Source organism: Heterodontus francisci, chromosome 19, assembly GCF_036365525.1.
Source record: "Heterodontus francisci isolate sHetFra1 chromosome 19, sHetFra1.hap1, whole genome shotgun sequence".
Taxonomy (NCBI): domain Eukaryota; kingdom Metazoa; phylum Chordata; class Chondrichthyes; order Heterodontiformes; family Heterodontidae; genus Heterodontus; species Heterodontus francisci.
Window position 1 is genome coordinate 93,973,128 of NC_090389.1, and position 12,275 is coordinate 93,985,402.

At 52.4% G+C, this 12,275-nt stretch overlaps 1 protein-coding gene across 1 annotated transcript; it reads left to right on the top strand.

Moving 5' to 3' along the window:
* Positions 1-7,746: 7,746 nt before the first annotated feature.
* LOC137380357 (uncharacterized) lies at positions 7,747-10,436 on the top strand. The gene is made up of 3 exons (XM_068052284.1): positions 7,747-8,674; positions 9,221-9,382; positions 9,481-10,436. Exons 1-3 carry the CDS (start codon positions 7,747-7,749, stop codon positions 10,434-10,436), a joined length of 2,046 nt encoding a protein of 681 aa, XP_067908385.1.
* Positions 10,437-12,275: the final 1,839 nt, after the last annotated feature.

The following is a 12,275-nucleotide window of genomic DNA, read 5'->3' on the forward strand; positions in this document are numbered from 1 at the left end:
CAGCTTGTATCCAGGAATATGTAGTAAACAGTCCTGCCCTTTTTCACCCAGGTCTCCATTATCGCCATGATATCATACTTCCACATGGCTATCTGCACCTGCAGCTCACCAACCTTATTTACCACACTCCATGCATTCATGTACGTGCACCGTATACCTAATTTAGACCTTGTTACATTCTCTCTTACACCAACCCCACTGAATGCCTTACTATTTCTTACACCAGTGTTATCTGTCTCTCCTAATTCTCTGTACAGCTTGTTTTTTTTTAGAGATACAGCACTGAAACAGGCCCTTCGGCCCACCAAGTCTGTGCCGACCATCAACCACTCATTTATACTAATCCTATACTAATTCCATATTCCTACCACATCCCCACCAGTCCCTATATTTCCCTACCACCTACCTATCCTAGGGGTAATTTATAATGGCCAATTTACCTATCAACCTGCAAGTCTTTGGCATGTGGGAGGAAACCAGAGCACCCGGAGGAAACCCACACAGACACAGGGAGAACTTGCAAACTCCACACAGGCAGTACCCGGAATTGAACCCGGGTCGCTGGAGCTGTGAGGCTGCGGTGCTAACCACTGCGCCACTGGTTTCTACATCCCTGCAAGTTAGTTTAAATCCTCACCAATGGCATTAGCAAATCGCCCCGCAAGAACATTGGTATCGGCTTCTGTTCATGTACAACCTATCCAGCCTGTACAGGCCGCACCTCCTCCAAAACCAGTCCAAATGTTCCAGGAAAAAACCTTCCCTCCTGCGCCATCTCTCCAGCCATGCATTCATTTGCTCTATCCTCTTATATTTATATTCACTTGTGCTTGGTACTGGGAATAATCCATAGATTACTACCTTTGAGGTCCTGCTTGCTAGTTTCTTTCATAGCTCCCGAAACTCTGCCTGCAGGACCTCATCCCTCTTTCTACCTACATCGTTGGTACCAATATGGACCACAACTGCTCGCTGTTTACCCTTCCCCCTCAGAGTGCTCTGCAGCCGCTCCATGACATCCTTGACCCTGGCACCAGGGAGGCAACATACCATCCAGGATTCACTTCAGCGGCCACAGAAATGCCTGTCTCTACCCCTATCGAATCCCCTATCACTATTGCTTTTCCAATCTTCCTCCTGACCCCCATGTACAGCTGAGCTAGCTGTGGTGCAATGGACTAGACTCTGGCTGCACACCCCAGAGGAACCATAACTCTCCCCAGTATTCAGCACGGAATACGGGTTGGAGACTGAGATGCACTCAGGGGACATCTGCACGACCTGCCTGGTCCTTTTTGACTGCCTGACAGTCACCCATTCCCTCTCTGCCTGCACAACCTTAAGCTTTGGGATGATCACATCTATAAACAGGCTACTATGCACGAAACTCTCAGCCTCATGGATGCATTGCAGTGATGCTAACTGTTGCTGAAACTTCGAAACCTGGTGCTCGAGATGCTGCAGCTGATCACACTTCCTGCACATGTGGTTGTCCAGGAGACAAAAAATGCCCTGGAGTTACAACATGGTACAGGGCGTGCTCTGCCATGCATCCGTATTAAACTTACGACTTAAAAAAAAGACTCACCAGCTACTCACCTGTCAGTTTGCTGGCATCATTTATTTTATAAGGAGATAAACTAAATGATTTTTACCGAATTCTCATTATCTAAAAACCTCAGATTTTAATTTGCTGAAAAATTCAGAATTCTTTAGATTTACTATCCCCTGTTTTTTTAATATCATCCCCAAGATCTGACTGAGTAATTGACCACTGATTTTTAATTACATGATTAAATTAAAAGCTTACCAGTATACTTACGCGAGGGGAGGCGGTGGTGTAGTGGTATTGCTATTGGACTAATAACCCAGAGACCCAGGGTATTGCTCTGGGGACATGGGTTCGAATCCCACCACAGCAGAAGGTGAAATTTGAATTTAATTACTAAATATGGAATTAAAAAGAAAAGCTAGTCTAATGATGGCCATGAAACCATCGTCGATTGTAGTAAAAACCCATCTGGTTCACTAATGTCCTTTAGGGAAGGAAATCTGCTGTCCTTACCTGGTCTGGCCTATATGTGACTCCAGACCCACAGCAATGTGGTTGACACTGACATGCCCTCTGAAATGGCCGAGCAATGCACTCAGTTGTATCTAACTAAGAGGGCTAAAAGGGGTCATGAAATATCTTTAGCAAACAGGGTTAAGGAAAATCCCAAAGCCTTTTATTCATATATAAGGAGCAAGAGGGTAACTAGAGAAAGGATTGGCCCACTCAAGGACAAAGGAGGAAAGTTATGCGTGGAGTCAGAGAAAATGGGTGAGATTTTAAACGAGTACTTTGCATCGGTATTCACCGAGGAGAGGGACATGAAGGATGTTGAGGTTAGGAACAGATGTTTGATTACTCTAGGTCAAGTCGGCATAAGGAGGGAGGAAGTGTTGGGTATTCTAAAGGGCATTAAGGTGGACAAGTCCCCAGGTCCGGATGGGATCTATCCCAGGTTACTGTGGGAAGCAAGAGAGGAAATAGCTGGGGCCTTAACAAATATCTTTGCAGCATCCTTAAACACGGGTGAGGTCCCGGAGGACTGGAGAATTGCTAATGTTGTCCCATTGTTTAAGAAGGGTAGCAGGGATAATCCAGGTAATTATAGACCGGTGAGCCTGACATCAGTGGTAGGGAAGCTGCTGGAGAAGTTACTGAGGGATAGGATCTATTCCCATTTGGAAGAAAATGGGCTTATCAGTGATAGGCAACATGGTTTTGTGCAGGGAAGGTCATGTCTTACCAACTTAATAGAATTCTTTGAGGAAGTGACAAAGTTGATTGATGAGGGAAGGGCTGTAGATGTCATATACATGGACCTCAGTAAGGCGTTTGATAAGGTTCCCCATGGTAGGCTGATGGAGAAAGTGAAGGCGCTTGGGGTCCAAGGTGTACTAGCTAGATGGATAAAGAACTGGCTGGGCAACAGGAGACAGAGAGTAGCAGTGGAAGGGAGTTTCTCAAAATGGAGACGTGTGACCAGTGGTGTTCCACAGGGATCCGTGCTGGGACCACTGTTGTTTGTGATATACATAAATGATTTGGAGGAAAGTATAGGTGGTCTGATTAGCAAGTTTGCAGACGACACTAAGATTGGTGGAGTAGCAGATAGTGAAGGGGACTGTCAGAGAATACAGCAGAATATAGATAGATTGGAGAGTTGGGCAGAGAAATGGCAGATGGAGTTCAATCAGGGCAAATGCGAGGTGATGCATTTTGGAAGATCCAATTCAAGAGTGAACTATACAGTAAATGGAAAAGTCCTGGGGAAAATTGATGTACAGAGAGATTTGGGTGTTCAGGTCCATTGTTCCCTGAAGGTGGCAACGCAGGTCAATAGAGTGGTCAAGAAGGCATACGGCATGCTTTCCTTCATCAGACGGGGTATTGAGTACAAGAGTTGGCAGGTCATGTTACAGTTGTATAAGACTTTGGTTCGGCCACATTTGGAATACTGCATGCAGTTCTGGTCGCCACATTACCAAAAGGATGTGGATGCTTTGGAGAGGGTGCAGAGGAGGTTCACCAGGATGTTGCCTGGTATGGAGGGCGCTAGTTATGAAGAGAGGTTGAGTAGATTAGGATTATTTTCATTAGAAAGATGGAGGTTGAGGGGGGACCTGATTGAGGTGTACAAAATCATGAGAGGTATAGACAGGGTGGATAGCAAGAAGCTTTTTCCCAGAGTGGGGGATTCAATTACTAGGGGTCACGAGTTCAAAGTGAGAGGGAAAAAGTTTAGGGGGGATATGCGTGGAAAGTTCTTTACGCAGAGGGTGGTGGGTGCCTGGAACGCGTTGTCTGCGGAGGTGGTAGACGCGGGCACGATAGCGTCTTTTAAGATGTATCTAGACAGATACATGAATGGGCAGGAAGCAAAGAGATACAGACCCTTAGAAAATAGGCGTCATGTTTAGATAGAGGATCTGGATCGGCGCAGGCTTGGAGGGCCGAAGGGCCTGTTCCTGTGCTGTAATTTTCTTTGTTCTTTGTTCTAACCGCTGTGAAGACAATAATAAGAATGAAAAACTCCCTTCCTAACAGCACTGTGGATGTACCTACACCCCAAGGACTGCAGGTTTAAGAAGGCAGCTCACCACCACCTTCCCAAGGGCAAGTAGAGATGGGCAATAAATGCTGGCCTGGCCAGCGAGGCCCACAGCCCATGAATGAATTAAAAAAAAGCCACTTGCTTGTCACAGTAATGGCACTCTGATATCACCTTTTTGAGTTTTTCTCCTGCATTTGCTTTGGTTCCGAGCCCCCAGTCCGATTCCCGCTCTGTTACATCCCAGACACCGATCCCCAGTCCGATACCCGCTCCTTTACATCCCGGACTCCGATCCCCAGTCCGATCCCCGCTCCTTTACATCCCGAACTCCAATCCCCAGTCCGATCCCTGCACCTTTAGATCCCGGACTCCAACCACTCATCCGATCCCCACACCTTTACATCCCGGACTCCAATCCCTGCCCTTTTACATTCCGGACTCCGCTCCCCAGTCCGATCCCCGCTCCTTTACATCACGGACTCCGATCCTAGTCCGATCCCCGCTCCTTTACATTCCGGACTCCGCTCCCCAGTCCGATCCCCGCTCCTTTACATCACGGACTCCGATCCTAGTCCGATCCCCGCTCCTTTACATTCCGGACTCCGCTCCCCAGTCCGATCCCCGCTCCTTTACATCACGGACTCCGATCCTAGTCCGATCTCCGCTCCTTTCCATCCCGGACCTTGATCCCCAGTCCGATGACCGCTCCCATACATCCCGGATTCCGAACCCCAGTCCGATCCCCGCTCCGTTACATCCCGGACTCCGATCCCCGTTCCTTCATGTCCCGGACTCCAATCCCCAGACTGATCCCTGCACCTTTAGATCCCGGACTCCAACCACTCATCCGATCCCCACACCTTTACATCCCGGACTCCAATCCCTGCCCTTTTACATTCCGGACTCCGCTCCCCAGTCCGATCCCCGCTCCTTTACATCACGGACTCCGATCCTAGTCCGATCCCCGCTCCTTTCCATCCCGGACTCCGATCCCAGTCCGATCCCTGCTCTTTTATATCCCGGACTCCGATCCCCAGTCCGATCCCCGCTCCTTTACATCCCGAACTCCAATCCCCAGTCCGATCCCTGCACCTTTACATCCCGAACTCCAATCCCCAGTCCGATCCCTGCACCTTTACATCCCGGACTCCAATCCCCAGTCCGATCCCTGCACCTTTACATTCCGGACTCCGCTCCCCAGTCCGATCCCTGCTCTTTTATATCCCGGACTCCGATCCCCAGTCCGATCCCCGCTCCTTTACATCCCGAACTCCAATCCCCAGTCCGATCCCTGCACCTTTACATCCCGGACTCCAATCCCCAGTCCGATCCCCGCTCCTTTACATCACGGACTCCGATCCCAGTCCGATCCCCGCTCCTTTACATCCCGGACTCCAATCCCCAGACCGATCCCCGCTCCTTTATATCCCGGACTCCGATCCCCAGACCAATTCCTGCTTATTTATATCCCAGACTCCGATCCCCAGTCTGATCCCCATTCTTTTACATCCCAGACTCCGATTCCCAATCCGAACCCCGCTTCTTTATATCCTAGACTGTGATTCCCGCTGCTTTATATCCCGGCCTACGATACCCAGTCTGATCCCCAATCCTATACATCCCGGACTCCGATCCCTAATCCGATCCCCGCTCCTTTACATCCTGGTCTCCGAACCCCAGTCTGATCCGCGCTCCTTTACATTCTGGACTCCGATCCCCAGTCCGATCCCTGTTCCTTTATATCCCGCCTCCGATTCCCAGTCTGATCCTTGCCCCTTACATCCCGGACTCCGATCCCCAGACCGATTCCCGCTCCTTTATATCCTGGACTCCGATCCCCAGTCTGATCCCCGTCCCTTTATATCCCGCCTCCGATTCCCAGTCCAATCCTTGCCCATTACATCCCGGACTCCATCCACAGTCCGATCCCCGTCCCTTTACATCCATGACTCCGATCCCCAGTCCAATCTCCGCCCCTTAACATCCCAGACTCCGAACCCGAGTCCAATCCCCGCTCCTTTATGTCCCGGACTCTGATCCCAGTCCAATCCCTGCTCTTTTATATCCCAGACTCCAATCCCCAGAACAATTCCCGCTCCTTTATATCCTGGACTCCGATCCCAGTCCAATCCCTGCTCTTTTATATCCCAGACTCCAATCCCCAGACATATCCCCACTCCTTTACATCCCGGACTCCGATCCCCAGTCCGATTCCCGCTGCATTATATCCTGTATTCCGATCCCCGCTACTTTATATCCCGGACTCTGATCCCCAGTCCAATTCCTGCTCATTTATATCCTGTATTCCGATCCCCGCTCCTTTATATCCTGGACTCCGATCCACAGTCCAATTCCTGCTCATTTATATCCCGGACTCCGATCCCCAGTCCGATCCCCATTCTTTTACATCCCAGACTCCGATCCCCGCTCCTTTATATCCTGGACTGCGATTCCCGCTCCTTTATATCCCAGACTCCGATCCCCATTCTGATCCCTGCTCCTTTATATCCCCGCCTCCGATTCCCAGTCCGATCCCCACTCCTATACATCCCGGACTCCGATCCCCGGTCCGATCCCCGCTCCTTTATAACCCGGACTCCGCTCCCCAGTCCGATCCCTGCTCCTTTATATGCCGGACTCCGATCCCTGCTCCTATATATCCATGACTCCGATCCCCAGTCCAATCCGCACTCCTTTACATCCCAGACTCCGATCCCCAGTGCTTTATATGCCGGACTCCGATCCCAGTCCGATCCCTGCTCTTTTATATCCCGGACTCAGATCCCAGTCCGATCCCTGCTCTTTTATATCCCGGACTCCAATCGCCAGACCGATCCCCGCTCCTTTAAATCCCGGACTCCGATCCCCACTCCAATCCCTGCTCTTTTATATCTTGGACTCCAACCCCCAGACCGATTCCCGCTCCTTTATATCCTGGACTCCGATCCCAGTCCGATCCCTGCTCTTTTATATCCCAGACTCCGATCCCCAATCCAAACCCTGCTTCTTTATATCCTGGACGGCGATTCCCGCTGCTTTATATCCCGGCCTCCGATACCCAGTCTGATCCCTGCTCCTTTATATCCCCGCCTCCGATTCCTAGTCTGATCCCCAATCCTATACATCCCAGACTCCGATCCCCGATCCGATCCCCGCTCCTTTATAACCCGGACTCCGCTCCCCAGTCTGATCTGTGCTCCTTTACATTCCGGACTCCGATCCTCAGTCCGATCCCCGGCCCATTATATCCCGCCTCCGATTCCCAGTCTGATCCTTGCCCCTTACATCCCGGACTCCGTTCCCCAGTCCGATCCCCGCTCCTTACATTCCGGACTCCGATCCTCAGTCCGATCCCCGGCCCATTATATCCCGCCTCCGATTCCCAGTCTGATTCTTGCCCCTTACATCCCGGACTCCGTTCCCCAGTCCGATCCCCGCTCCTTTACATCCCGGACTCCGATCCCCAGTCTGATCCCCGCTTCTTTACATCCTGGACCTCGATCCCCAGTCCGATGCCCGCTCCCTTACATCCCAGATTCCGATCCCCAGTCCGATCCCCGCTCCCTTACATCCTGGACTCCAATCGCTGCTCCTTTACATCCCGGACTCCAATCCACAGTCTGATCCCCGTCACTGTACATCCATGACTCCGATCCCCAGTCCGATCCCCGTCCATTTACATCCCATACTCCAATCCCCAGTCCGATCCCTGCTCCTTTACAACCCATACTCCGATTCCCAGTCCGATACCCGTCCCTTTACAATCCAGACTCTGATCCCCAGTCCGATCCCCGCTCCTTTACTTCCCGTACTCAGATCCCCGCTCCTTTATATCCTGCCCTCCAATCCCCAGTCCGATCCCTGCTCCTTTATATCCCAGATTCTGATCCCCAAACCAACCACCGCTCCTATACAGCCTGGATTCCGATCCCCAGTCCGATCCCCGCTCCCTTACATCCCGTACTCTGATCCCCGCTCCTTTATATCCTGTACACCGATCCCCAGTCCGATCCCTGCTCCCTTACATCCCGTACTCTGCTCCCTGCTCCTTTATATCCTGGACTCCGATCCCAGTCCGATCCCTGCTCTTTTATATCCCAGACTCCAATCCGCAGACGAATCCCCACTCCTTTACATCCCGGACTCCGATCCCCAGTCCGATCCACGCTCCTTTATATCCTGTATTCCGATCCCCGCTCCTTTATATCCCGGACTCCGATCCCCAGTCCAATTCCTGCTCATTTATATCCCGGACTCCGATCCCCAGTCCGATCCCCATTCTTTTACATCCCAGACTCCGATCCCCAGTCCGATCCCCGCTCCTTTATATCCTCGACTGCGATTCCCGCTCCTTTATATCCCAGACTCCGATCCCCAGTCTGATCCCTGCTCCTTTATATCCCCGCCTCCGATTCCCAGTCTGATCCCCACTCCTATACATCCCGGACTCCAATCCCCGGTCCGATCCCCGCTCCTTTATAACCCGGACTCCGATCCCCAGACCGATCCCCGCTCCTTTATATGCCGGACTCCGATCCCTGCTCCTTTATATCCCGGACTCCAGATCCCCAGTCTGATCCCCGTTCCTTTATATCCCCAGTCCGATTCCCAGTCCGATCCTTGCCCCTGACATCCCGTACTCCGATCCCCAGTCCAATACCCGCTCCTTTATATCCCGGACTCCGATCACCGGTCCTATTCCTGCTCCTTTATATCCTGGACTCCAATCCCCAGACCGATCCCCTCACCCTTACTTCCCGGACTCCAATCCCCGGTGCTTTATATCCCGGACTCCAATCCCCAGTCTGATCCCCACTCCTTTATATCCCGGACACCGATCCCCAGTCTGATTCCCATTCCTTTATATCCCGCCACAGATTCCCAGTCCAATCAACGCTCCTTTACATACCGGACTCCGATCCCCAGTCCGATCCGCATCCCTTTATATCCCGGAATCCCATCCCCAGTCTGATTCCCGCTCCTTTACATCCCGGACTCCATTCCCCAGTGTGATCTCCACTCCTTTATATACCGGACTCCGATCCCCGGTTCGATCCCTGCTCCTTTATATCCTAGACCTCGATCCCGAGACTCATCCCTGCTCCTTTATATCCCAGACTCCGATCCCCAGTTCGATCCCTGCTCCTTTATATCCTGTACCTCGATCCTGAGACCGATCCCTGCTCCTTTATATCCTGGACTCCAATCCCCTGACCGGTGCCCACTCCTACAGATCCCGGATTCCGATCCCCAGTCCGATCTCTGCCCCTTTACATCCCGTAATCCGATCCCCTGTCCAATCCCCGCCGCTTAACATCCCGGATACGGATACCCAGTCTAATCCCCACACCTTTACATCCCGGACTCCTATCCCCAGTTCGATCCCTGCTCCTTTTTATCCCGGACCCCGATCCCCAGTCCGATCCCTGCTCCTTTACATCCAGGACTCCGATCCCCAGTTCGATCCCTGCTCCTTTACATCCCAGACTCCGATCCCCAGTCCGATCCTCGCTCCTTTATACCTGGACTCCGATCCCCAGTCCGATCCCTGCTCCTTTATATGCCGGACTCCGATCCCTGCTCCTTTATATCCCAGACTCCGATCCCCAGTCCGATCCCTGCTCCTTTATATGCCGGACTCCGATCCCTGCTCCTTTATATCCCAGACTCCGATCTCCAGTCCGATCCCTGCTACTTTATATGCCGGACTCCGATCCCTGCTCCTATATATCCAGGACTCCGATCCCCAGTCCAATCCGCACTCCTTTACATCCCAGACTCCGATCCTCAGTGCTTTATATGCTGGACTCTGATCCCCATTTCGATCCCTGCTCCTTTATATCCTGGACTCCAATCCCCAGACCGATCCCCGCTCCTTTAAATCCCGGACTCCGATCCCCACTCCAATCCCTGCTCTTTTATATCCCGGACTCCAACCACCAGACCGATCCCCGCTCCTTTATATCTTGGACTCCGATCCCAGTCCGATCCCTGCTCTTTTATATCCCAGACTCCGATCCCCAGTCTGATCCCCACTCTTTTACATCCCAGACTCCGATGCCCAATCCGAACCCCACTCCTTTATATCCTGGACTGCGATTCCCGCTGCTTTATATCCCGGCTTCCGATACCCAGTCTGATCCCTGCTCCTTTATAGCCCCGCCTCCGATTCCCATTCTGATCCCCAATCCTATACATCCCGGACTCCGATCCCCGCTCCTTTATAACCCAGACTCCGCTCCCCAATCCGATCCCTGCTCCTTTACATTCCGGACTCCGATACCCAGTCTGATCCCTGCTCCTTTATATCCCGGCCTCCGATACCCAGTCTGATCCCTGCTCCTTTATATCCCCGCCTCCGATTCCCATTCTGATCCCCAATCCTATACATCCCGGACTCCGATCCCCGCTCCTTTATAACCTAGACTCCGCTCCCCAGTCTGATCCCCGCTCCTTTAAATCCCGGACTCCGCTCTCCAGTCCGATCCCCACTCCCTTACATCCCAGACTCCGATCCCTGCTCCTTCATGTCCCGAACTCTGATCCCCAGACCGATTCCCGCCCCTTTATATCCTGGACTCCGATCCCTGCTCCTTTACATCCCGAACTCCGATCCCCAGTCTGATCCCCGTCCCTTTATATCCCGCCTCCGATTCCCAGTCCGATCCTTGCCCATTACATCCCGGACTCCAATCCACAGTCTGATCCCCGTTCCTTTACATCCATGACTCCGATCCCCAGTCCGATCCCCGTCCCTTTACATCCCATACTCCAATCCCCAGTCCGATCCCTGCTCCTTTACATCCCGGACTCCAATCCCCAGTCCCATCTCCGCCCCTTTACATCCCATACTCAGATTCCCAGTCCGATCCCCGCCCCTTTACAACCCGGACTCTGATCCCCAGTCCGATCCCCGCTCCTTTATATCCCGCCTCCGATTCCCAGTCCGATCCTTGCCCATTACATCCCGGACTCCAATCCACAGTCTGATCCCCGTCCCTTTACATCCATGACTCCGATCCCCAGTCCGATCCCTGCTCCTTTACATCCCGGACTCCAATCCCCAGTCCCATCTCCGCCCCTTTACATCCCATACTCTGATTCCCAGTCCGATCCCCGCCCCTTTACAACTCGGACTCTGATCCCCAGTCCGATCCCCGCTCCTTTACTTCCCGTACTCCGATTCCCGCTCCTTTATATCCTGCCCTCCAATCCCCAGTCCGATCCCTGCTCCTTTATATCCCAGAATCCGAACCCGAGTCCAATCCCCGCTCCTTTATATCCCGTACTCTGATCCCCGCTCCTTTATATCCCGGACTCCGATGCCCAGTCCGATGCCCGCTCCTATACAGCCTGGATTCCGATCCCCAGTCCGATCCCCGCTCCCTTACATCCCGTACTCTGATCCCCGCTCCTTTATATCCTGTACACCGATCCCCAGTCCGATCCCTGCTCCTTTATATGTCGGACTCTGCTCCCTTATATCCTGGACTCCGATCCCAGTCCGATCCCTGCTCTTTTATATCCCAGAATCCGATCCCCAGTCCGATCCCCGCTCCTTTATATCCTGTATTCCGATTCCCGCTCCTTAATATCCCGGACTCCGATCCCCAGTCCAATTCCTGCTCATTAATATCCCGGACTCCGATCCCCAGTCCGATCCCCATTCTTTTACATCCCAGACTCCGATCCCCAGTCCGATCCCCGCTTCTTTATATCCTGGACTGCGATTCCCGCTCCTTTATATCCCAGACTCCGATCCCCAGTCTGATCCATGCTCCTTTATATTCCCGCCTCCGATTCCCAGACCGATCCCAGCTCCTTTATATCCCGGACTTCGATCCCCAGTCCGATCCCCACTCCTTTATATCCCGGACTCCGATCCCCAGTCTGATCCCCGTTCCATTATATCCCGGGCTCCGATCACCAGTCCGATACCCGCTCCTTTATATCCCGGACTTCGATCCCCAGTCCGATATCCGCTCCTTTATATATCGGGCTCCGATCACCAGTCCGATCCCCGCTCCTTTATATCCCGGACTCCGATCCTAAGACTGATTCCCACTCCTTTATATCCCGGACTCCGATCCCCAGTCCGATCCCCGTCCCTTTACATCCCCGACTCCGATCCCCAGTCCAATACCCGCTCCTTTATATCCCATACTCCGATTC

Excerpts from the sequence above, each read along its gene's own strand:
- LOC137380357 (XM_068052284.1), top strand. The coding sequence starts at position 7,747 with ATGACTCCGATCCCCAGTCCGATCCCCGTCCATTTACATCCCATACTC. Across the intron at positions 8,675-9,220 it reads TCCCGGACTCCAGATCCCCA|ACTCCGATCCCCAGTTCGAT; the intron begins GTCTGATCCCCG and ends TTTATATCCCAG. Across the intron at positions 9,383-9,480 it reads TCTCTGCCCCTTTACATCCC|TTCGATCCCTGCTCCTTTTT; the intron begins GTAATCCGATCC and ends TCCTATCCCCAG.